Source organism: Otolemur garnettii, unplaced genomic scaffold (assembly GCF_000181295.1).
Source record: "Otolemur garnettii isolate 467f Iridium unplaced genomic scaffold, OtoGar3 scaffold00067, whole genome shotgun sequence".
Classification (NCBI taxonomy): Eukaryota; Metazoa; Chordata; class Mammalia; order Primates; family Galagidae; genus Otolemur; species Otolemur garnettii.
The window spans coordinates 8866552-8892113 of record NW_003852462.1 but is presented as its reverse complement, the minus strand read 5'-3'; the positions used below and the strand labels follow the sequence as shown (position 1 = coordinate 8892113).

General features: G+C 39.2%; 1 protein-coding gene across 1 annotated transcript in view; it reads right to left on the bottom strand.

Annotated features, from left to right (window-relative positions):
• VPS13D (vacuolar protein sorting 13 homolog D) overlaps positions 1–25562 on the bottom strand; it is a 275140-nt gene that overhangs the window by 135469 nt on the left and 114109 nt on the right. The window contains 11 exon segments of the mRNA XM_023515148.1: positions 1838–1946; positions 4881–5116; positions 6046–6169; positions 10146–10321; positions 10543–10673; positions 14165–14307; positions 17057–17183; positions 17480–17671; positions 20836–21083; positions 24174–24384; positions 24584–24734. Coding sequence (XP_023370916.1) covers positions 1838–1946; positions 4881–5116; positions 6046–6169; positions 10146–10321; positions 10543–10673; positions 14165–14307; positions 17057–17183; positions 17480–17671; positions 20836–21083; positions 24174–24384; positions 24584–24734 — 1848 coding nt within the window.

Here is a 25562-nt window from a genome sequence, read left to right as displayed (position 1 = left end):
AAAGTGGATATCACACATGACCACATTTTAAGCAAATGTGAATTACATGACTTAGATCTGAAATGATACAAAAATACCTGTAGAAATTCTGATACACACTATGCCATGAATGAATGCTGAAAACATTATGTGATGTGAAAATAGCAAGTCATAAAAGATGTTGTGTACACAGACATGTGGAGATAGAACGTAGATGAGAGATGGCTTAGGGCTGGGGAAATGTAGGAAATCTGGGATAGCTAAAGGATATAGGGTTTCTCCTGGATGTGATGAAAATGTTCTAAAATTGAGTTTGGTGGTGGTTGGACATATCTTGGAGTGTACTAAAAATTACTGAATTAGGGCCAGGGACAGTGGCTCATGCCTATAATCCTAGCAATCTGGGAGGCTGAGGCAGGTGAATTGTCTGAACTCATGAGTTCGAGAGCAGCCAGAGCAAGACCTCATCTCTAAAAATAGCCGGGCACTGTGGTGGGCATCTGGAGTCCCAAGTACTTGAGAGGCTGAGGCAAGAGAATCTCTTGAGCCCAAGAGTCTGAGGTTGCTGTGAGCTGTGACACCAGGTTACTCTACCAAGGGCAACAAAGTTAAGACTGTCTCAAAAAAAATAAAAAATTACTGAATTATATATATTCAAGGGTAATGTTTATGGTGCATTCATTATATCTCCAAAAAGCTATTAAAAACATAAAATTAAATTTTAAAAGACATGCATTAAAGTTTCATTAGCTGTGCAAAATTTGAAATAATTTTAATCCCACCAACCACCAATCAGAACTCTGCCAAAAGCTGCACAACCTCCAAACCAAATGAGTTTACTACAGGAGGGACACACTGGGTGGTGAGCAGGCTTCCTCTGTCAAGAACCTTTTTGAATTACTTGCTTTAAGTAATGTGAAGTCTCCAGGAACTATCCTCTCTCAGGTCAATGCTTCATATGATTACTCTGGGTGGTCTCCCTCCCCTTAGAGTGGCTTCTGCACCTCTGTGTTCCCAACTGCTGGTCTTTCAGTTTTCACTATTTATGACCAGTTTTTCTACCATTTTTTTCATGTTCTGGCAAATTGTATTGCCTTTCTCTCCAAGTATAGGTCCAATAACAGAAACATTCCCTAAAATGACTTGAAAGGAATGTCAAACTGACAATTTTTTCGTTTTTTATGCTGACTTTCAACACTGAAGTATGTATGAAAAAGGGAAATTTTAGTCAGCTTGATTTTTTTTTTCAACTCAGAAACTGAAGATTTTTTTTACAATCTTCAGGAAAAGATTAGGGAAGTTTTACAATAGAAAAGTAAAGTAGTGAAAAAAAAAGATAAATCACAAATTCAAGAATTATGTTCTATCAAAAGGGCATCTTGGGCTTGGGACCGATAGCTCACTGGTTAGGGTGCCAGCCACACCGGGGCTGGCAGGTTCAAACCCAGCCTAGGCCTGCTAAACAACAATGACAACTACAACAACAACAAAAATAGCTGGGCATTGTCATGAGTACCTGTAGTCCCAGCTACTTGGGAGGCTGAGGCAAGAGAATCACTTAAGCCCATGAGTTTGAGACTGCTGTGAGCTATGACACCATGGCACTCTACTGAGGGTGAGACAGTGAGATTCTGTCTCAAAAAAGAAAAAAAAGACATCTTGGAAAAGGACTTGGGATTGCTATAGCAAGCATCAGGATACAGCAGAAACTGGCACCTTCAAGACACCTAGGTTCCATGACGTGAGCATGTCATTCAGCCTAAGTCCCCATTAACCAAGAGACTCTGGACTTAAATCCTGAGTCCTTTCCAGTGCTAAAAATTTTTTAGTCTAAACTCCAATTTCTAAGCTCTCTTACCTTCTTCTTTAAAATGACTCTTTGTGTCTTTGGCGAGACATCCAAAACGAGCTCTGCACAGGTAATGGCCTTGCTGGAAGCCACAGACCTTCCTGTTCCCTCCTGCAAACTAGGATTTAAAAAGTATATGTATATACACATAAATAGATAAACATGTACATACAAACTCACACATGTATTCAAGTATATAAAAGTAAATGCCCAAAACCTCTATTAAAGAAGAAAATTTCTTAAAATATAGAAGAAAAGGTCTGCCTGTAGCAGAATGATCTGTGTAATTTTTTCCTGCAGAGAAGACATACTCTGACATTTTTTCCTCTCCTGATAATTTTACTGGCTTAAAATTCAGACCTAAAAGGACAATCATATATTTACAGAGGTTAGGAAATGGCAAAAAACAAAACAATAGAAAAAAATCAAGTTGGACATCAGACATATCAAAGGACTAAGAACTGTCTCTATATTGCCAGGCAGAAGATCAGAACCACTGCATCCCAAAGTTTTGGCAAAAAATCAGAAGTCACTTTTGAATAAAAAGAAAACACAAGTTCATAATCACCTTGCTCCAATTCAATCATGCTGGGCTTCCTATGGTTTAAGAACACTAAGCTTTATGAGATGTTACTGCCCGGCTACACTATGGAGTATTTGGAAGAGGTTTTATTTACATTATTCTATTTCTATTAATCCCTATTATCAAAAAAAGGTATTAATAAATTCAGAGTTAAAAACTAGTATTTATGGGCAGCACCTATGGCTCAAAGGAGTAGGGCACCAGCCCCATATACTAAAGGTGGCGGGTTCAAACCCAGACCCAGCCAAAAACTGCCAAAAAAAAAAAAAAAAAAAAAAGAAAGAAAGAAAGAAAAAACCCTAGTATTTATGACAATAAAAACATAAATGACATCCTCAAATTAGATTTCATCAAAATGAAAAACTTTTGTGATTCAAAGGACATTCAAAAAGACAACACCAAAATGAAAAGAAAATATTTGCAAACCACACATTTGATACAAGAATATGAGATAAACCTTATAATTCAAAATTAAAAGGCAAATAACTTTAAAATGAGCAAATAACTTAAATAAACATTTCTCCAAAGAAGATAAATAAATGGCTAATAAGTACATGAAAAGAATATTGTTAGTTACTAAATAAATGCAAATCAAAACCAAAAGAGACACCACACAGCATTATGATCGTACCAAATGCTACTGAACTATTCTCTTTAAAAGGCTAATTTTAGGTTACATGAGTAAAACAAAATGTAAAAAAACAGTCTTCTTTCCCATCATTAGTTCTCTCCAAGAATGTAAAGAAATAGTTCTAGTATATGCCAAAAGATTGTTTGAGCTCTTACTACACCAGAATTATCCTAATTCTGCTGTTAGAGTCTGCACACCAAGGTTCCCAGGAACTTTTCTTTATATCTGTTTCCCATCAGTTCAACCTGTTAAGCTCATAATCCTCCATTAGCATTCTTCAGTTGAAGAGCTTAGCAAGTAATAGAATTTATAGACCATAAAGGGAAAAACATGACTAGCAACCAGATTTAGAATTGGTTTTTCAGGCTGTGCGCCCGTAGTTCAGTGGTTAAGGCACCGGCCACATGCTCCAGAGCTGGTGGGCTCCAACCTGGCCTGGGCCTGCTAAACAAACAAACAAAATAAAAAAAAAAAAATAGCCAGGCATTGTGGTGTGCGCCTGTAGTCCCAGCTACTGAGGAGGCTGAGGCAAAAGAATCACTTGAGCCCAAGAGTTTGAGGTTGCTGTGAGCTATGATGCCAAGGCACTCTACCAAGGGTGACAAAGTGAGACTCTGTCTCAATTAAGAAAAAAAAGAATTGGTTTTTCAGGCAGTAAACCTTAAGCACGTCACATTATCAAGTGCCAGAATCTTTAAAAACAAATAAACAACAAACAAACAAATATCATTGGCTCAATAGTAACAAGATAAACATCCCAGCACCATCATTACCAAAGAGAACTCTAACAGACAGGAGAAAGAATGTATATTTTCTACAAATTCAAGTTATTACTAGTGAAATCTGCACTGCAGGCAGATGAAAAAGACAATGCAAAAATCCAGAGATTATTTTGTGGGCCCAGTCACGTGTAAAAATCTCATTTGGATGCAAAAATTTTCAAAATATTTTGGGAAGGAACAAACTGGAAATGTCCTGCTCATCATTTATACTTATAATGCTAAAGATTCACCTATTCCTCTTTCTTCAAAGACATACTTTAATATCGGCACCTTTTTAACAACAAGCTGTGTTTACATGTTGGTGGAATAAATACTTTTTGAAAGTCCAGTGTTTAAAATCTTTAACAGGATAATAAGAATAAGCTAGATGATCATCACAGTATTCTAAACATGATTAGTCAAACAACAGAGAAGATTATAATTCCAAGGCAATTAGAATTACTGTGAACTTAAGCTACCACACTTCGCTTTAGGTGAATCTTCAGACTCTTTAAGTGTCTGCTTCATCGGTGTTATCAATGGGGAACAGAAGTCAGAATGATGACTTGAATAATTATGATGAAAATCAGTCAGTTTCAAGGAAGGCAAAACAGGCTAATAAATAGCTGCAAGAAAGTTTAAATGCCAGAATGAATCTTTAAAAAGAAAAGAGTTTTGCTTCTTTGGATAAATTTTAATCCAGCCAGAAGACAAGAAAAGGGGGTGCCCAACCTTTTCTTTTTCTGCTACACATTGGAAGAAGAGTCATCTCAAGCCACAAATTAAAAACACAAACACCAGTGAAAGCTGATGAGCAAAAAAAGGATCGTGTATTAATTTCACGATATCTGACACCACAGATAAACAGAACAGGCCTTACATAATCTGCATGTGGCTCACATGTTGGACACCACGGAAATGAATGACTTCTCAAGATAATCCTGAGTCTAGGATTTGGTAAAGAATGAAGGAATCTCCCTTTGTTCTTTGTTCTCCTGAAAAACTGCTTAAAATTTAAAACCAGTTAATAATTAGAACATTCTGCTTTACAAGAAGAGTAATTTAATCCAGAATTACCCTGAGAATGTATATGTAGCAGCAATGTAAATGAAATTTTCATAATAAAGCTGTCGGTTATCCTGGAAATCATTCATGTTGCAGTTGATCTCAGAGGAACCCGCCCCTTTAACGGTAAGAGTGATAAAAGGTGGCAGGGTGGGTTCGTCCCAGGCATAATCCAACGAAGTCACTGGCTTCACTTCAGTCCGAAGCCTGGGTTCTGCTACACCGTGCTGTGTAAAGACAACTGGGACCTAGAGTGATGGCAAAGAGGACAAAGAAGACTTTAATTCAGAGTAGTGTTACTGGAAAGTGAGTCAGTGCTTCCTAGGTTTAAGTTCCAGATCCTTTCCAAATGAATCCTATACAGAGAATCATCATCAGTGAGATTCATTATCTCACCTCTTCAAAATGCTTTTCTAATTGGTGAAAACTCACCCATTAAAGTACATGGGACTATTAAATAATGGGCTTTAAGAAGAAGCTTTGCTAAGTCAAATATCTGGGGGAAGTAATTGTATCTTTCCAGAAGCATCTCTTAACCAGTTAGATGAAAACATTTCAAATTGTATATAAAACCAGAACACTGTATCCCATGATTGCATTAATGCACAGCTATGATTTAATTAAAACATTAAAAAACTTAAATCATCACACAGCTATGATTTAATTAAAAAGAAAAAAAAGCATCTCTTCTACCCCAAGCCCCCTGTGATAAACTTTGAATACAGAAAGGAATAAGAATTTTGGTATTTAGCTACAGAAAATCACATATTAAAGGCGTATTTTAAAATAGAATCTAATGATTTCCATACTGCCAAAATGATCACTCTAAGCAATCAACAGAACTGCCTATCCCCATTTTCACTGGACAATCTTAACCGTTTTTCTGTTCATATGGAATGTCCCGAAAGGGCATCAATGGAAGCCAAACACTCTAGTCAAAACAAGTTTTGTGGCTAAATGATTACTTCTGCTTCGACAAGGCTGTCCAATAATCAAAATAACCAAAAGAAACCACCTTCTAAGGGTAAGGGTTTCTAGGGTCCAGCTACAGAAAGCCGTGTGTGCAGCTTCTTTTAAACCCTAGTCGAAACTGCACTGACCCCATTGACTTAAGCACTCAGTCCACCCTTCCACACATGAAATCACCAAACTGGCTCTTCTTAACTCCAAGGGATACCTTAGAAAAGTTGTCAATTCGGAAAGGAGGGGGCAACTGATCTGTGTCACTAAATGAGACCCTATATGTAGCTCCGCGGAGAGTAATTTCCACCCGTAGGAAGAAGCATTTTCCCAAGGTGTCTCTGCAGAATAAGAAAACAAAAGAGGTCACATAAAATGAATGAAACAAGGTACAATTCACTTTCTTCTTACACATCTCACAATCACAACAATGCTTGGACCTCAATCAATACCACCAAATCTCTAGCTTACTTCCAAGTGGAAGGGAGGCCGGGTATGGTGGCTCACGCCTGTAATCCCAGCACTCTGGGAGGCTGAGGCAGGTGGATCGCCTGATCTCATGAGTGCCAGACCAGCCTGAACTAGAGCAAGACCCCACCTCTAAAAAACAAATAGCTGGGTGCTGCAGCGGGCACCTGTAATCCCAGCTACTTGAGAGGCTAAGGCAAGAGTATCACTTGAGCCCAGGAGTCTGAGGTTGCTGTGAGCTATGACGCCATAGGACTCTACTGGGGCAACAACGTGAGGCTCTGTCTCTATTAGAAAAAAAAAGTAGAAGAGGGGAGAAGATGGCAAGATGAAAAAAAGAACATGTAGCAAGATGTTGAAAATTGGTGAATCTAGGTAAAAGATATTGGGATATTCATTGTACCAATCTTGTAATTTTTCTGTAGTTTGTTTCTAAATGAAATGCTGGAGAAAGTAAAAGAAACAGATGCACAATTCTGCTCTCAGCAGTACAGGACTGCAAACTAAAACCATTTTTAAAGGATTAACAAAAGTACACAAGTCATCTTCCTCTTCTTCTACTTGTTTTTATAGTAATCATGTATAACTTTTGTGTTTATTCCAAACCGAATTCCTATTCTCACACAACAGATCAGAGCTGCCTCCACCCAGGCAGTAATTTCAGCTACAGAATCCCACACCTCTCTTTTCTCCCCGCCTGCTGCCCCAATAAAGCTTACAGAGAGGTTGGCACCTGTGGCTCAAGGAGTAAGGGTGCCGGCCCCATATGCCTGAGGTGATGGGTTCAAACCCTCCCCCAAAAAAACTACAAAAAAAAAAAAAAAAGCTTACAGAGAACACATACTAACAGACCCAAATTCTGGTTGAAGTAGACATCAGAGTGCTGGAGCTTCCCTTGGCCCCTAATGTCATCTCCTTGGAACTCAATAGTTTCCAGGAAGACAGCTTGCAAACCACTGTACCTAGATTTATTCAAATTAATAAAGGCCAAGGCAAAAGGGTCCACCAATGAATCAGTACACTGAGAAGCCAAATGTAAGTACTATTCTGGAGCACATTTTGTTAAATTATATTTCTGTTCCTGTACAATAATCTTTTCAAAAATAACTGACCATAAAGTGTAAAAAATTAAATTTTGGGCTCAGCACCTGTGGCTCGGCAACTAAGGCGCCAGCCGCATACACCTAAGGTGGTGGGTTTGAATCCAGCCTGGGCCTGCCAAAAACAACAATGATGGCTGCAACCAAAAAATAGCTGGGCGTTGTGGCGGGCGCCTGTGGTCCCAGCTACTTGGGAGGCGGAGGCAGGAGACTCGCTTGAGCCCAGGAGTTGGAGGTTGCTGTGAGCTGTAATGCCACGGCACTCTACCCAGGGGGACAGCTTGAGACTCTGTCTCAAAAAAAAAAAAAAAAAATTAAATTTTTCTTTTAAACATGTTAAATAGTTAAATAGCACTGACTTCAGAATTTTTAGCTTCAAAGCCATTTGATTAAAGAAATTAAAGATGACACAAATAAAAGATATCTCATATTCACAAACTGGAAAACATAATATTGTTATTATAATATGTCAATACTACAGAACACAACCTACAGCTTAATACAATCCCTATCAACATCCCAATGACATTTTCTGCAGAAATAGAAAAATATATCCTAAAATTCATATAAGATCTCAAGAGGCTCTAAGTAGAGAAAACAATCTTAAAAAAGAACAAAATTGGAAGTCTCACATTTCCTTACTTCAAAACTTATTACACAGCTACTTAATCAAAAACAGTGTGGTGCTGGCACAAAGACAGATAGAGCAATGGCACAGATTAGAAAGCTCAGACATAAACCCTTCACATATAAAGTCAAATAATTTTCAACATGGTACCAGAACTATTTCATGGGAAAAGCAGAGCCTTTTTAACAAATGGTGTTGGAAAAACCAAATGTCCACACACCAAAGAATGAAGTTGGATGTTCACTTTACACCACACATAAATATAAGCTCAAGATAAACCAAAGACCTAAAAGTAAAAGCTAAAACTATAAAACTCAAAAAAGAAAGGAATTCCTACAATTCAACAAAAAACTGAATTCCAAAATAGGAAACATAAAACAACAAACAACCTAATTTAAAAATGTGCAAACTAATGGGCCAGGTGAGGTGGCTCATGAGCTCACAGGTTGAAGACCAGCCTGACCCAGAGTGAGACCTCATCTCTAAATGAGGCACTGTAGTGGGCGCCTGTAGTCCAGCTACTTGGTAGGCTGAGGCAAGAGAACTGCTTACACCCAAGAGTTTGAGGTTGCTGTGAGTTGTGATACCACGGCACTCTTCCAAGGATGACAAAGTGACACTCTGTCTCAAAAACAAAAAATAATGTGCAAAGTAGCTGAGTGTGGTGGAGCATACCTATAGACCTAGCTACTCAGGAGGCTGAGGCAAAATGATCGCTCAAGCCCAAGGGTTTGACATTGCTGTGAGCATGATGCCACAGCACTCTACCCAGGGCAGCAGAATAAGACTCTGTCTCAAACAAACAAAAAACCAACAAAACCCCCAAATGTACAAAGGACTTGAATAGATAAATCCCCAAAGATGACAAACAAATGACCGACAAGCACATGAAAAGATACACAACATCTCAAATCAATAAAGATATGTGACTCAAAGCCACAAAAAGATACTACCTTATACCCAGTAGGATGGCTACAATCAAAAACACAGAAAATAATAAGTGTTGATGAGGTTGTGCAGAAAACAGGATCCTTTGTGTACTATTGGTAGGAAAGTAAAACAGTATGGCCGTTCCTCATAAATTAAAAACAGAATGACCATAGGATCCAACAATTCTACTTCTGGGTCTACATGTAAAAGAACTGAAAGCAGAGTCTTGAACAGGTTATCAGTATACCTGTGGTCACAGCAGCATTATCACAACAGTCAAAAGATGGAAGTCACCAAGTGTCCATCAACAACCGAATGGAGAGCAGGGCAGTGCCTATGGCTCAGTGGGTAGGGTGCTGGCCCCAAATACGTAGGAGGGTGACAGGTTCGAACCTGGCCCCAGTCAGCTAAAAACAGCAATGACAACTGCAACAACAACAACAAAAAGAAATTTTGGGCGCTGCCTGTGGCTTAAGGAGTAGGGCAGCAGCCCCATACACCAGGGGTGGCAGGTTCAAGCCCGGCCCTAGCCAAACTGCAAAAAAAACCCCAAAAAACAAAACAAAACAAACAAAAAACCAATTGAATGGATAAACAAAAAAAAGTGGCATATATATCATTCATCCTCAAAAAGGAAGGAAATTCTGGCACATAACAACATAGATGAACATCGAGGGCATCATGCCAAGTAAAATAAGTCAGTCAAAAAGGATAAATATTGTGTGACGCAACTTATATGAGTCGGTTCTAGTACAGTCTAATTTATAGGAACACAAAAACATTTATAATCAGTGTTACCACCTAAATGCAGACAGACTTTTCAGGGTTTCAGGTGATCATGATAGGAGCTCAACGTTACTCCTTGGACTTGTAGCCTCTAAGACAGTGGTTCTCAACCTGTGGGTCACAACCCACAGGAACTGTATTAAAGGGCCATGCCATTAGGAAGGTTGAAAACCACTGCTCTAAGACAATAGCAATTACACAATAGTCAAACTGGCAACACCTCTTTTAACTCAACCCATCAAAATGCTCACTCATACTTCCATGCACTTTGCAAGCTCTAAGGCCTTCGTGTGAGCCAGAAAAATATGTGCCCATTTTACAAATAGCAGTGTGGGCTTACCATTTTATATCACTATACTTCAAACAAGGCTACTTTTTAATCTATATTTATAGTCTTAAACTTACCTCATGTTGATGTGGAAGGAATTATTCTTGTTGACTTCAAAGCCACCAGACCAAATACAGTTAGGAACATCCATCAATCTGACGCACAGTAGCTGATCATAGTCATTCCGAGGCCAGTGGAACACCACACTGGAACCAGGAAGGGTAGAAATGTAACCTTCGGGATTGGCTGTTCCCTAAAACACACAGGATTGCTGGCTTTAGTCAACAAGCAAATGTTAATATATTGAGTACCAACTCTGAGCCTTCCCCTTTTCCAAGAGCTGTTTGGGTACCAAAGGCAGAATGATTAGTCACATCACAGAACTTACAGTCTTGATGGGAGATAAGCCATGACATTAAAATTCACTGTGCTAGGAAATAAGCACTGGTTAGTCTTCAAATGCAAACTGCTTACCTGCCCCCTAGCAAATTCCCTCTGTGCAAATGCAAGTTTGTGAGATGATTTATTATCCAGCAGGTAACGGGGAGCAAATATGACCATACAGGTGTCAATATATCGACCTCGGCCTTTCTTGACGTCAATACCTACAAACAACAAGAACCATTTTTATGAATTAATCTGAAGAGAAAAACTTCCTGGTTTGACAAAAATAAATAGTCTTCAAAAGTCACTTAGTTTCACTGAAAAAGTAACTGTATCATCCAGGGAGGATATCAAACCTTCTAGGAATGGAATGGAAATGGCAACTACAGTCAAAGTATTATTCCTCATTCCTTCCCATTCAGGCCTTTAAAAGTCTCAGAGGTAATTTCAATATCTCCATCATTCCTAGTTTCTTCAAAGCAACTAAAATATGTAGGTGTTTAGTCACACATAACTTAGTTTTCCACTGAGGAAGCTGACCAAGACAGTTACACGATACATTTCTGTTTGTTCGTAGGACACAAAATTTCTTTCTAGAGAACTTGCCTCTTTTACAGGAAATAGTAGAATTTCAGATCATTTAGTTGGATTCTATAAGGCCCTGGACTCACCTGACTCTTCTCTAGTGTTTTCTTTTAGCCCAATGCCCAAGAATCTAGCTCAAACATTATGCTAAGTATTGTAGAATTTGTTTATTTACATATTCATTTATTTATTTATAAAATAAATTTATTTTCAGCACCTCCTATATACTGGGAGAAAAGAACAAAACAGTCAGAAGGAAATCTCAAAACACCTTGGAAACTCTGATAATAATTTTTAAAAATACAAAATTCAATAAGACAAATTATTCATTCATTCATTCAAACTATAAATAAAGCAACTGCATTCAAGGCACTAGGCTGAGCTTTACTTATACAATGATAAAAATATTTATATTAGAAATAATAAAATTGACAATAATACCTATTCCAAAGGCTTTACACTAACTTGCCATAACAACTTTATGAGTTAGATATTTTCATTATTTCCACTTTATAGACATGGAAACTAAGTCATAGAAAGCTAAGTAATTTGCTGTAGGTCAGTGGTTCTCAACCTTCCTAATGCCGCAAGCCTTTAATACAGTTCCTGCAGGTAGTGACCCACAGGTTGAGAACCGCTGCTCTAGGTCACGCAGCTAGTAAACAGCAAAGCTGGGATTCAAACTCAGGCTGCCTGCCTTTAGAACCAGTCACCCTATGTAGCTTGCTTGCACTGTGATGGGACATATAAGGACCCCCACTCAGCAGCCAACAAGTAACAACAGAACCATAAAAACAGAGGCTCCACCACGGGATATGACAACCAGTTGTCCTAGATTTTCCAACATAATCCCAATTATAAATATTCCAATCTGAAACTCTTAATTATTCACTATACTGGCTTGAAAATTCTAGTGTTCCTTTAATACAAGCTTTGAAAATAACTCAAAGACTATGGAAATCACACACACACACAAATCTTCATGAAACTCCATATTTTAAAAATGTTCTGTGACGATACTGAGATAGAGAGAGATACCACCACTTCTCTTTCAGTGATACACAGAAAAGCGTTAGTTGCCAAAAATCAACATTATCATAGCTAGCTGATCTCAACCAATGTAAAGTCTGCCTACAAAAGATATATTTGATACTACCAAAAAATGTCTGGGGTGCCTTAAAAACAGTATAGACACTCAATTTTGGAGAAGAGGTGGGCTTCCACCCCACCCCCCTTTTCATCTTAGGAAACTCAAAATAGCTGAAAAGATCAAAAAGCACAAAATCTTTCTTTTTGGAGGTCTAAACAAGGTTAATCAGCAGGACTGTCACTGACTTCCCAGTTTGGGACTATGCTTTCAACCTTCCTGATATTTTTCTAATTTTTCAAGTATTCAAGTAAGACTTTTCACTAATTCCCCTGGTAATATATGGCAAAATCTCATAAGAAGAATCCTTAAGAAATAATTAAATCTTATGGTAACCCACCCTGTATCTTCTCCCTTGTTGGAACAACAAATTCAAATCAGTCTTGTCACTTAAAACTATGCTAGGACTTTTAATGAATGCTCCTAGGATGAAAGTGTATACAGGCATCAGTGCATATGTCTAGCTGGTCTGCTCAATTTGCCTCTCCTGCAAGAATTCTATAGCTCTTACAGCTAACTGCTTTAAAAGAAGCAAGCATCCCCACCACATCCCCCAATTTGTCCCAACTTCTGCTTCTAGCCAACCTGTGGTAGCTTCCTTTGGAAAATATATCAAAGGTAAAACACCCCAGAAGAAAGCCAAATTCAGCACAAAGTAGCCTTTGCATAGTTAAGGGGAGGAGCCAACGAATGTGAGGAAAAAGTAAAGAAAATGATCCTCAGCTGAAAGATCAAATAAAGTTTATTCCTTTAAAAAAATCTTAATGTCGACTTTAAGGAGACAGCTCGTATGTCAAGGGAGAATGAATACAAATCCGTGTTTAAAAACCTGAAAAGGAAACTATACTTGGAAGATTCTTTTCCTAACAAATCCTCCAATACTTAACCCTGATTGCCCATGGGATTCAGGGAAGTATGTAAATGTTGGCAACTCAGTTTTTCATTCCACAACATGACCCTGTCTGCACTGCCCAACACAGTAGCCACTAGGCATATGTGGCTATTTAACTTTAAAGTCATAAAAATTAAATAAAAGTCAATTCCTAAATCAGATAGTCAATTTCACTATCGGATAGTGCAAAATAGAACATTTCCATTGTCATAGAAAGTTCTACAAGATAATGCAATTCTAGATGTTAAAATACTCAAAACCAAACATTTCTCTGAGATCCTAGGATATTATATACTAAAAGAAGAATGCCATACTAACATTTAAACCTGAGGCATGGACAGCAACTGTGGCTCAAAGGAGTAGGGCGCCAGCCCCATATGCCAAAGGTGGCAGGTTCAAACCCAGCCCTAGCCCAAAACTGCAAAAATAAAATAAATTAAATAAACCTGAGGCATATTTAAATCAAATTTATCTGAACCATTCAGAAAATCCTTCTGATTATTCTGAAGTGGCTATTAGGCACACAGGTGTACTACCCGTACTACCCTTCCCACCTCCAGAAGCCAAATTAGTCGGGATATTTTTAATTACTACAAATGCCAAGTATGTTTTCTGCCTCAGATTCTTAGACCCCAGTCCTAATCTTACTTCTGCCCCAGATGTCTCCTTTGCATCTAGGCAGGTCACTTAACCTCACTCCTTCAGCTTTAAGAACAATGCCTCTTACCCTCTTAGGGTTCGCAAATGATACTGAATGCATGGGAATACCTGGAGGATGAAAAGCATTCTAAGTATTCCTATTATTCCTCTGAAAAACAAGGATTCAAACCAAACTGATACTTTTCCTGACACAGGTGAGTCTGAAATTAAACAGAGCCACAGACCTCAAAAGGGCAGCGTTTAGGTCCCTAGGAAAACAGATCTGCATTGATACCCATCTAGCATTCAGAGAGGAGATACCTGACCCCGCTCTGAATAAGAAAATGAGCACTTATAGCTAGACCAAAATGCATGGCCAGCTTATTCCTCCAAAATTGAGGTCATTGGCCAATGGTTCTGACTCTCCCACTGCCCCAAATGTAACCTACCAATGTTATAGATCAGCCCTGGGCGGTTTCCTTGCTGGATGACTTTCAAAGCTCGAACACCACTACCACCGTCCAGGGAGAAGCCCTGACACCAGCCTGGCATGCCTTCCGGATGAATCCCCCTTCCGATTCTCATCGTGCAGCTGTGGGGCAGAAAAGCAAAGATGTATATATTCATCCACAACAAAGTCTTATCTACCTGCTCTTATCAAGAAATACTAATGTAGCTATGACCTAAAGATTTCACATATTGTCTCTCTTCCTCACTCTTATGTGATTTCCAAACACAATGTAAAAATTAACAGTACTCAAACCTCTATCTATGGTGGCTCGTGCCTATAGTCCTAGCACTTTGGGAGCGTGAAATGGGAGGATCACTCGAGCCCAGGAGTTCAAGACCAGTCTGGCAATAATAAGACCTCAGATCGAAAAAAAATAAAAAATAAAATTTGCTTGAGCGACCTGGTACACTACCTATAGTCCTAGCTACTCACGAGGCTGAGGTAGGAAGACTGCTTGAGTCCAGAAGATGGAGGCTGCAGTGAGTTATGATGACACCACTGCATTCTAGCCAGGGAAACACAGTGAGACATAATCTCAAAAACAAAAGAAACAGGCTCGGCGCCTGTGGCTCAAGCGGCTAAGGCGCCAGCCACATACACCTAAGGTGGCGGGTTCGAATCCCCAGCCCGGGCCCGCCAAACAACAATGATGGCTGCAACCAAAAAATGGCCAGGCGCTGTGGCGGGTGCCTGTGGTCCCAGCTACTTGGGAGGCTGAGGCAGGAGACTCGCTTGAGCCCAGGAGTTGGAGGTTGCTGTGAGCGTGATGCCACGGCACTCTACCCAGGGGGATAGCTTGAGGCTCCGTCTCAAAAAAAAAAAAAAAAAAGAAACAAACAAACAAAAAAACCTATCTTGGAGGTAGCCACAGTACAACAGTGTGTGAAATGTACTGACATCTACAACCAAACAACTAGACCCTTTAGGAGACAAGAGGATAGTACTGTCTCTATTATTTCCCTGAAAATCATGGATTCATTGCCTGACTCAAGTGTTTCAAGGGTTCATTTAGAAAAAAAAATCCAATAACATGAGGCTGGGCACAGTGGTTCACGCCTGTAATCCTAGCAATCTAGAAGACAAAGGCAAGTGGATTGCTTGAGCTCAGGAGATGGAGACCAGCCTGAGCAAGAGTGAGACCCTGTCTCTACTAAAAATAGAAAAAGTGAAGCAAGAGAATCACTTGAGCCCAAGAATTTGAGGTTACTGTGAGCTATGACAGCACAACACTCTACCTAGGGCAAAAGAATGAGACTCTGTCTTAAAAAATAAAAATCCAGCTTGGTGCCTGTAGTACAGTGGTTACAGTACCAGCCACATACACCAAGGCTGGCAGGTTCAAACCCGACCCGGGCCTGCTAAACAACAATGACAACTGCAACAAAAAAATAGCCGGGCATTGTAGTGGGTGCCTGTAGTCCCAGCTACTTAGGCGGCTGAGGCAAGAGAACTGCTTAAGCCAAGGAGTTTGAGGTTGCTATCAGCTGTGACACCACAGCATCCTACTGAGGGCAACATAGTGAGACTCTGTCTCAAAAAAATAAATAAATAAAAAACCCACAGAAGAGTATGTACAGAAGAGCGGTGCCTGTGGCTCAAAAGGGTAGGGTGCCGGCCTCATATGCCAGAGGTGGCGGGTTCAAACCCAGCCCTGGCCAAAAAATGCAAAAAAAAAAAAAAAAAAAAAGAGTATGTACAGAAGATGCCCCAACAGTGCATCACTTTCAAGTGTTACAATAACAAAACACTGTTTACTCATAGTTGATCAGTGCCTTGCCTCTCTGAGTCTCAGTTTCCTTATCTTAATATATAATGATATTTCCTGCCCTGCCTAAACTATTGGAATGTTGAAGAGAAACCAATGAGTTGGTCTATGTGAAAATGCTTAGGGAACTATGAAATCCATAGATAAAACAAATTGACAAATGTCAAGTCTTAGATCTATAACTATTCAAATCCTATCAGGAAAAGAATGAAATTGGGCTTGCTGTACTGTTGAGTGGCTGGCTGTATTCCCTACAATATCCAGAATTCTAATCAATCCTCTCTCCTTGACTACATCAGTCTAGATACTACCCCTCCCTAGTAAATGCATCTCTATCCACGGAAGTACATTATTCCGGAAGCCGTCCCGCTAAGCTTTCAGCATAATTCTACAGATAACGGGCATGGCATTTTAGCACTGTCAGATACACCCCTTTATCTTCAGATTAGGGATATGAATGACAAGACCTCTGTAAAAAAGCAGACTGTCAAAACCAAGAACAAAAGTGACTGAATACTGCCAGCATACATTAAAAGGATATGTCATCTCATCCTCACAACTGTTGCTCTTCCCTGCTTTTAAACATCTAATGAGTGGTTTGAGATTTTAAAATGGTACATTTTATTTCAAGTGTAAAGGGGATGAATTTTAAATGCTGGACTGAATTAAGGAAGCTGAAGGCTTTATCAAGGGGTCACTCTGTCCACTCTGATGCCAGATCCTCTGCCTGTGCTAAAAGCTTTACAAGGAAAGAGAAACTGCGGGGAAGAAAAGGGGAACACGGAGGTTTCTCTTCGTTGGCAGAGTTATGAATAGGAAAACTACTTCACTACATGTAAAATAAAACTAGCTTTCATTATAAACCAACCAAATGGTTTATTTTTGTATTAAATAACACAGAAATTAGATCTCCCAAAATCCCATTAGGTCATGGTTCTACTTCCCTGCCAAGTCAGAATTGTTATCTATGGTATAGTTCTACTTACACGGATATATTATAGCCTTTGCTAATTTCTTCCCTTCCCTGGGAGCTTATTTCCCCTTCCCATAAATAACTGTACTCACAGGTTTGGCTGCTCTTTGTCAGCATAGCAGAATAAGAGAGGGCTCAGGCTCCGGGCCAGCTCGTGTTCCTCAAACTGGCCTGCAGCATCTGTCTTTGCATTGTCCTGTCTGAAGATCAGTGGTAACCCTTGAGAAAGGAGGGGAGAAATTTATATCAATCCCTCCCCAGTCCTGCCCAAGAGAGATGCAAACAGTAAAAGAAAAAAGATCATCAAGGGAGAAAAGAGTGAAAATAGATTCTATTTAGTGGGCTCAGTTCATTGTACAAATGGACAGTTTTGAGCAGGATTAAGCAGGAAAGTTTCAGCAGCTTGGACTGCTGAAGTAATCTATTTGCATTGGCTCCATTTAGTTAGCTGAGCAAATAAATCTGAATTCCCATGATTAACAGCAAAGGCTCACTCAAGCAGCCTCCATACATACCTGTTTTGTTAATCAGCCAATATGGTGCAGAAATGAAGATCTTTAATGATCCTTCCGCTCGACACACAATCCGGATGGTGAGGTTTAGCTGCCGCCGGTTGATGTCATAGAGTCGCATTCGCACCATATAGTTTTGGGTGCCAGGTGGAATGAGCAATTCTTTACAGAGGGGAAAGTTCTCCAATGATACCCCTAAAGAAGATAAAACATTAACTTTCTAGGTTCTCACTTTAGTTTGTCAAAGTAACCCAGAGCAAAACTAAATTGGATTCCTTTTTGGAAAGGCAATAACTGAGTATCTCACCAGTATCTCCCTCACTGGCAATTGCCCTCTTGCTGGGGTGAAAACAAATATAAGCAAACTGGAAGGCCTGGAAGTCACACTGGGAGAAATGGAATACCAAAAAGCTGTCATTGTTCACATGCATAAAGCTGGAAAGTGTTCTTCTTAGCAAAGTGTCACAGGAATGGAAGAAAAAGTATCCAATGTACACAGCTCTATTATGAAATTAATTTTAGCTTTCATATGAAATCTATAACCTAATAACAGCCTAAATATATGGGGAGGGGGGAGGGAGAAGGAAGAGGGGAATGGGTGGCGGGAGGGTGATTGGAGGGATCACTTCTATGGTTTATCTTACAAGGGTGCAAGTGAATCTTTCTAAGAATAGAATATGATTGTCTTAACACAATAATTAAGAAAATGACAAGTAGGCTATGTTAACCAGTTTGATGAATATATTTCAAATTGTATATGAAAACACCACACTGTACCCCAGAATTGCATTAATGTACATAGTTATTATTTAATAAAATAAAATAAAAATTATACCATAAATATTAAAAAAAAGGCTATCATTAGCAGTTACGATTATTAGGAATTTAAGATATATCAGGTCCTATGATGGGGAGTGAGGCAGATGTTTCCATTTTCTACTGGGGCTCAAAAAATATTTGATGAACTATATTAAAAAGCTAACTTCTTAAATATAAGACCTACTTACTTCAGAATGAATACCACTGCACTATTTTTCATTTCTAAATTAAGCTCAAATGTTACCCAGTCATTGAATCTTGTCACTGAGGAACACAGTGCTTAAGTTCATTAAGTTTCAGGTTCCTCATCTGTAAAAGGGAAAACACCTGTCTCACCCCGAACCGAGCACTCTAGCAAAGATCAAATGAGATCAGAGGGTGAAAGCAATTACATTACTGTAAAAAGATAAATATCCAACTTATTACTTTAAGACTGTATATGGCAGTCTTAAAGAAACATACTTTCTGCCTAAACTCTAGGAGTACGTTTTGTCTTTCTTTTAAGTTGAAGAATTGTTTTTAATTGACACATAATAATTGTATGTATTTATGGGGTATAGTGAGATGTTTCAGTAGATATACACATGTAATGATCAAATCAGAGTATTTAGCATTTCCCTACCAGGCATCCTAGGACAGCCCGCCTAGGACATTTACCCAGCCCGCCAGGTGTTTTTGCTGCCACTGCCTGTCCTGCTTAGCAGCTGACTCGTCCCGGGGCCCACAGTCCAGCCATCCAATGGTCTGAGGGACAGTGAACTGGACCCTGCTTAGAAAGTTTAAGAACCCCTAACAAACACTGTTTCTCTACAGTGAGGACACTAGTATTATGAAATACACCACATAGTACGGTTAACTATAACTACCCTTACTTTTTAAGGGCTGCAAATATGATGATGACTCTCTACCTTGGTTTAACTCAACCTTAAAACTGAAAATTACTTGGTGCATTAAACATTCCAAACTTCCATTTCTTCGTCAATAAAATAGACAAGTAACTATTGCCATAAGGATTACATGAGATTACCTGTGTGAAATGCCTGACTTATGTCTGAAATATGGTGCATGCTTAGCAAATATTTATCCTTTCCCAGAAAAAAGAAGAGACATATGATTTTGCTTATTTTACAGCTAGGAAAAAGTATAGTTTATGAGTAATACATACTTCAGGTGAGCAAGGTAAGAAAAAAGGCTCCATTGAGTGCCTTCTCTATAAATCTTTTGGCTTTTCAGTTTTTCTCTTTTGGTCATTTTCTGTAAGTTTTGTTTGTTTGTTTGTTTCTAAAGACATGTAATCTTGCTACGTTTCCTAGGCTGGAGCATAGTGACAACTGACAGGTGCAATCATAGCACACTACAGCCTCAAACTCCTGGGTTCAAAAAATCCTCCCACCTCAGCCTCCTGAGTAGCTGGGACTAAAGGAGCCAGCCACCATGCCTGACTATATGTGTAAATATTGTTTTCTTTTTTGTTTGTTTCTTCATTTGTTTGAGACAGAGTCTTACTTTGTCACCCTCAGTAGTGGCGTCACAGCTCATAGCAACCTCAAAGTCGTGGGTTCAAGCAATTATCTTGCCTCAGCCTCCCAAGTAGCTGGGACTACAGGCACCTACCACAATGCCCAGCTATCTTTTAGAGACGGGGGTCGCATACTTGCTCAGGCTGGTCTTGAACCTGTGAGCTCAGGCACTCCACCCGCCTCCCAGAGTGCTAGGATTACAGGTGTGAGGCACCACACCTGGCTGTTTCTTTTACTTTAATTGCATAATTCCTTTGAGCTAGTAATACATCTTCCTCCAAATCTCTTACTGAACCTGATCCCCAATGTTGGAGATGTAGCCTAATAAGAGGTGTTTGGATCACAGGGGCAGATCCCTAGTTATCACTCCATTAGTTCCTACAAGAACTGATTGTTAAGAAAAGCCTGTTGGGTTTGGTGTCTCACACCTCTAATCCCACCTACTGGAACTCTGAGGTGGGAGGATAGCTTGAGGCCATGAGTGCAAGAACAATACAGACAACATAGCAAGATCTTGTCTAGGAAAAAGTAAAAGAATAAATTAGCCAAGCATGATGGCACAAGCCTGTAATCCCCACGACTCAGCAGGAGAATCACTTGAGCCCAGGAGCTTGAGGCTATACCAGCCTGGGCAACAGAGAGGCCTCTCTTTATAAAAATAAAAAAAAGCCTGGCATGTCCCGCCTACTTCCTCTCTTACTCCCCCCTCACCATTCGACATGACATGCCAGTTCTCTGGTATCTTCCACCATGAGCAGAAGCTTCCTGAAGTCTTCACCACAAACAGATGCCTGATACCAGGCTTCTTATGCAGCCTACAGAACCATGAGCCGAAAAATCCTTTTTTCTTTATAAATTACCTAGCTCAGGTATTCTTTTATAGCAAGGTAAAACAGACTAAGACAACTGGCTTATTGAGATAAATGTGCTACAATTTCTCCAAGATATTTATTAAATAATCACAAAATAATTGATATTTTCATAGGATTGTGACAAGTGATTATCTGCCTACATCCTTACCTAGTTCAATGTTCTGTGATGTATCAGCTGTATGGAGAGCTGCCTCCTTGCCAGGTTTTAATGTCCCATTAATTGGCATTCCTTTAACATAAAAATCAAGTTCACAGGGGAGCAAGTTGCAGATTACCACAGTTGGCAGGAGATATATAGTATGCCCAGGCTGTCTGAAAATCTGTTTAGCACTGTCAGAAAATATGTTTGAGGGCATGTAGTCTGGATAATTCTCTTTCTTTATAGCCACACAAAACCTGTGAAGAAAGAATGGTTGGTGTGAAAACCATGAGCCTGAGAGAAGAAATTTTTTTCCTTTTAGCTGAGTATGAGAAAAGAATAACATTAAAATGATTTGGTAAGTCAGTAAGATACTTGCAATTTTCAATCCAAATACAGTTAGAGGTATAATGTACGATGAAATCTATAGATTTTAAACATTCAGTTTGATAAGTTTTGACAATTACAGACATTTCTATAACCACCACCCAAAACAAATGATAGAATATTTCTCTCACCCCAGAAAGTTTCTCCCATGTCTTTTCAATCTATATATACATATATATATATATATATATTTTTTTTTTTTTTTTTTTTTTTTGGAGACAGAGTTTCACTGTGTTGCCCTGGGTAGAGTGCCACAAACGTCACAGCTCACAGCAATCTCAAACTCTTGGGCTCAAGTGATTCTTGTGCCTCAGCCTCCCAAGTAGCTGGGACTTCAAGCACCCACCACAAGGCATGGCTATTTTTTGTTTGTTTGTTTCTGTTGTTGCAGTTGTCATTGTTGTTTAGCAGGCCCAGGCCGGGTTCAAACCTGCCAGCCTCGGTGTACGGGTATGTGGCCAGCGCCCTACCTACTGAGCACAGGCGCCGCCCTCAATCAGTATTCTCTCCCATCATTCACACAACTATGGATTAGTTGTGCCTGTTCTTGAACTGCATATAAACAGAATCGTACACACATGCATATACATATATGCTATTTTGTGTCTGGCTTCTTTAAAATTGCCATCTCCTTTTCATCCTTTTAATGTCTATAGGATCTGTAATAATATTTCCTTTCTTCATTCCCAATATTGGTAATTTGTATCTTCTCTCTTGATGGGTCTTGTTCAGGTTTTATCAAATTTATGAATCTTTTTAATAAGCCAATTGTTTGTTTGTTTTTTGAGATAGTGTCTCATTCTGTCACCCTTGGTAGTGTGATGTGGCATCACAGCTCATAGCAACCTCCAGCTCTTGGGCTTAGGCGATTCTCTTGCCTCAGCCTCCCAAGTAGCTGGGACTCCGGTGCCTACCACGATGCCCAGCTATTTTTCGTTGCAGTTTGGCCGAAGCTGGGTTCAAACCTGCCACATTTGATCTAAAGGGCCAGCGCCCTACTCACTGAGCCATAGGCACCACCCTTAATAAGCCAATTGTGACACTATTAATTTTCTATTTGTTTTCTAGTTCATTGATTTCCAGCTCAGTTTTTTTTTCTTTCCCTACTCAACCATCACATCTACCCCTATTTTTATTGTTTTTGTTTTCTATTTCTTTGTATTTAATTCATTTCTTTTTCTAGCTTAAGGTAGAAGATTAAATCAGTGAGTTTATATTACCCTCATTTTCTAGCATGAGGACTAAAAACTGTAATGTCCCGCCAGGAACTGCTTTGGCTACATCCCTCATATTTTAACATGTCTGCTTTTTATTATTCTTTTTGTTTTGTTTTTTTTTTTGAGACAGAGCCTCAAGCTGTCCCCCTGGGTAGAGTGCTGTGGCATCACAGCTCACAGCAACCTCCAACTCCTGGGCTGAAGCGAGTCTCCTGCCTCATGGCTATTTTTTTTGGTTGCAGCCACATTGTTGTTTGGTGGGCCTGGGCTGGATTCGAACCTGCCAGCTGAGGTGTATGTGGCTGGCACCTTAGCCACTTGAGCCACAGGCGTCGAGCCTTATTATTCTTTAATTCCAAATATTTTCTAATTTCCTTTACAATTTCTTCTTTGATACATGGGTTACTTAGAAATAGACTGTTTAATTTCTAAATATTTGTGAATTTTTTAAGAACCTTATTGTTATTTCTAGTGTAATTCTATTGTGATCATGAAATATATTCTATATGGTTTTAATTCTTTAATATTTACTGATCTTTATTTTATAGCCCAATAAATGGTCTCTCTTGATCAATGTTCCAAACATACTTGAAAAGAATGCATAATCGGGGATTACTGGGTAAAATGTTTTATAAAGAAAGATCAATGGGAACAAGCCAATTGATAACACTGTTCAAATGTTTTATTTCTTTATTGGCATTTTTACTATAAGTTCCTGGCAGGAAGTGTTAAAATCACTGGCTATGGCTATATCTGTATCTGTTTCTCTCTTAAGTCTATTAACGATTGATAAATCTGAGGAAAGGGTATACTGGCTGTAAGTTTAAACTAAATGAATGCCTGTCGTCACCATAAAGGAAACTAAAGCTAATAATATCTAATCAAGATTAAAAATCTAGGTTTATTAGGGTCAATTATAGCAATCCTTTTCCAAGGTGTAGTCTAGAAATATATTCTCAATATTCTTCAGAGGAGGAAGACAGGCATTTAAATGGTTAAGCAATTTTATCAAAGTCCTCAAAAGTTAGTATTACGTGCACAAACCTTCTGAAATTTCATTCAGAAAACTTCCAACACTAGAATTTTGCTTCCCAGTTCAGGAATGGGAAGTGGCTAGTAATGTTTTCATTTTTTTCTTCCCTTCCTACATGTCCTTACTTTTTGCTGATACACACACACAAATCTCTAATCTTGTACATGGGAGAAGTATTTGTTAGTTGTTTCTCCCCCAAAATATCAAATGATAAACAACTCCCACCTCCAACTCCCACCAAGGGTTAACTCTTGAGTTCTAATGAACTCTAACTGAAAAATTTCAGGAATACAAATTGCAGGGTTGGGTTTTGTTTTTGTTTTTTGAGACAGTGTTTCACTTCGCCACCCCACCTATAGTGCAATGGCATCATCATAGTTCACCAGAGCCTCCAACTCCCATGCTCAAGCTTCCCAAGTAGCTGAGACTACAGGAAAAGGTCACCATGCCTGCCTAATTTTTTCTATTTTTTAGTAGAGACAGGTCTTGCTTTTGCTCAGGCTAGACTCGAATGCCTGACCTGAAGCATTCCTCTCGCGTTGGCCTCCCAGAGTGCTAGGCATGATTCACTGCTCCTGGCCAAGAATTATGAGGTTTTTAATAAACACAACTAAATCACTAAAGGTTCTCCGAGAAAGAATGATAACAGAGTCATTCTCAACAGAAAAACAAAAACAAAAGTTGTATGCCATTGTAGCTGTATCACATACCTGAAGAATCGGCTTTTTTCTGTGTCCATAGAGTGGCACTCTCGTTTGCTGCTACTAACCTCTGTAGTCTTTACTACATTGGTCCAGTGAATAGGAGCCTTACAGAAAAACACCCCCAATCCTTTGGGCCGGGCCTGTAGGCGCCAAGAAGTGAGGTGCAAAGGCACAGCAAACGAATCCCCTGGCATGACAGCTGGAAGCACCACTGGCTCTGCCACAGAAATACAGAAATACGTGTCAGCACTTCTAGGCAATGGTCTTCTACCCCCAAGATCAACTATATCAGAACAGAAGGAAGACAGACTGTGTATATTGACTGCCTGAGAAGATACTACTAGGGAAATACAGACTTGACAACAGTCAACAAATATTTATCAAGCTTTTGCTACATTTTAGACAACCAAACATACTGTCTGGAGCCGAGGGGCTGTCTAGTCTTAGTTCCATTGGTGTCTCAAGTCTGTTCCTCACAATAAGGGCTGATCGAACCGTGATTACTTTCCGAGCACTGCCTTCCATAGTCACTGCAAAGACCACCCGGACAGGTGGGAGTGAAGAGAACTGTGAAAGAGAGACAGAAATAAAATAGTTGTGCTTCTGAAAATCACACAAGATACATGGCACAACAATATCAACCAGAACGTCTAAAATCAAAAGCACTTTATTGCTATAGCTCTTCAGTGTGATCACAGTCATCAAACCAGAAAACCATTCAGCTTAAAAGGAATGAATATCCTGCGAATACATACTATTAAAAATACCCAATTCTAAAAATTTCAACAAAAACAGACAAGATACTCAGATGTGGTATCGCAAGAAAAAAAAAATCAGTCCAAAGCCTCTAGACACATTATAAAGAATGTTCACCTATGATTGTGGCAATTACTTACCCAATTTTCAAAACTTCCTGTAACATGATAAAAAAGAATCTGTTGGAAGTTACTCCTGGGTCCCTACACATTAGCCCCTACATGGAAACTGTGAAAAAGACCTGTTTTCAGTTCTACTGAAGGAAAATAAAATAAAAATCATCCAAAACAACTAAACTTAGAAACAACAGTATAGGACTTTGCAAACCATTAGATGATTTATTTTCTATGTTATTGTCTCTTAGATCAAACCATTGCAAACCATTAGATGATTTATCTTCTATGTTATTGTCTCTTAGATCATTAAATTCAACACTAACATTGAGTTGGGTATTACCCAAATATACACAGAAAAACAGAAGAAAGCCTCGGCTTTGTAAAATTCAGAGCATATGAGGAAGGACTGTCTGTGTTAGTGTGCCTTTCACAGGAACAAATAATGTTTTTTTTCTAAATGTCATAAATTTACTCTTTAGGTCCATAGACTATTCATTGGCACACGCCTACTAAAAAAAAAAAA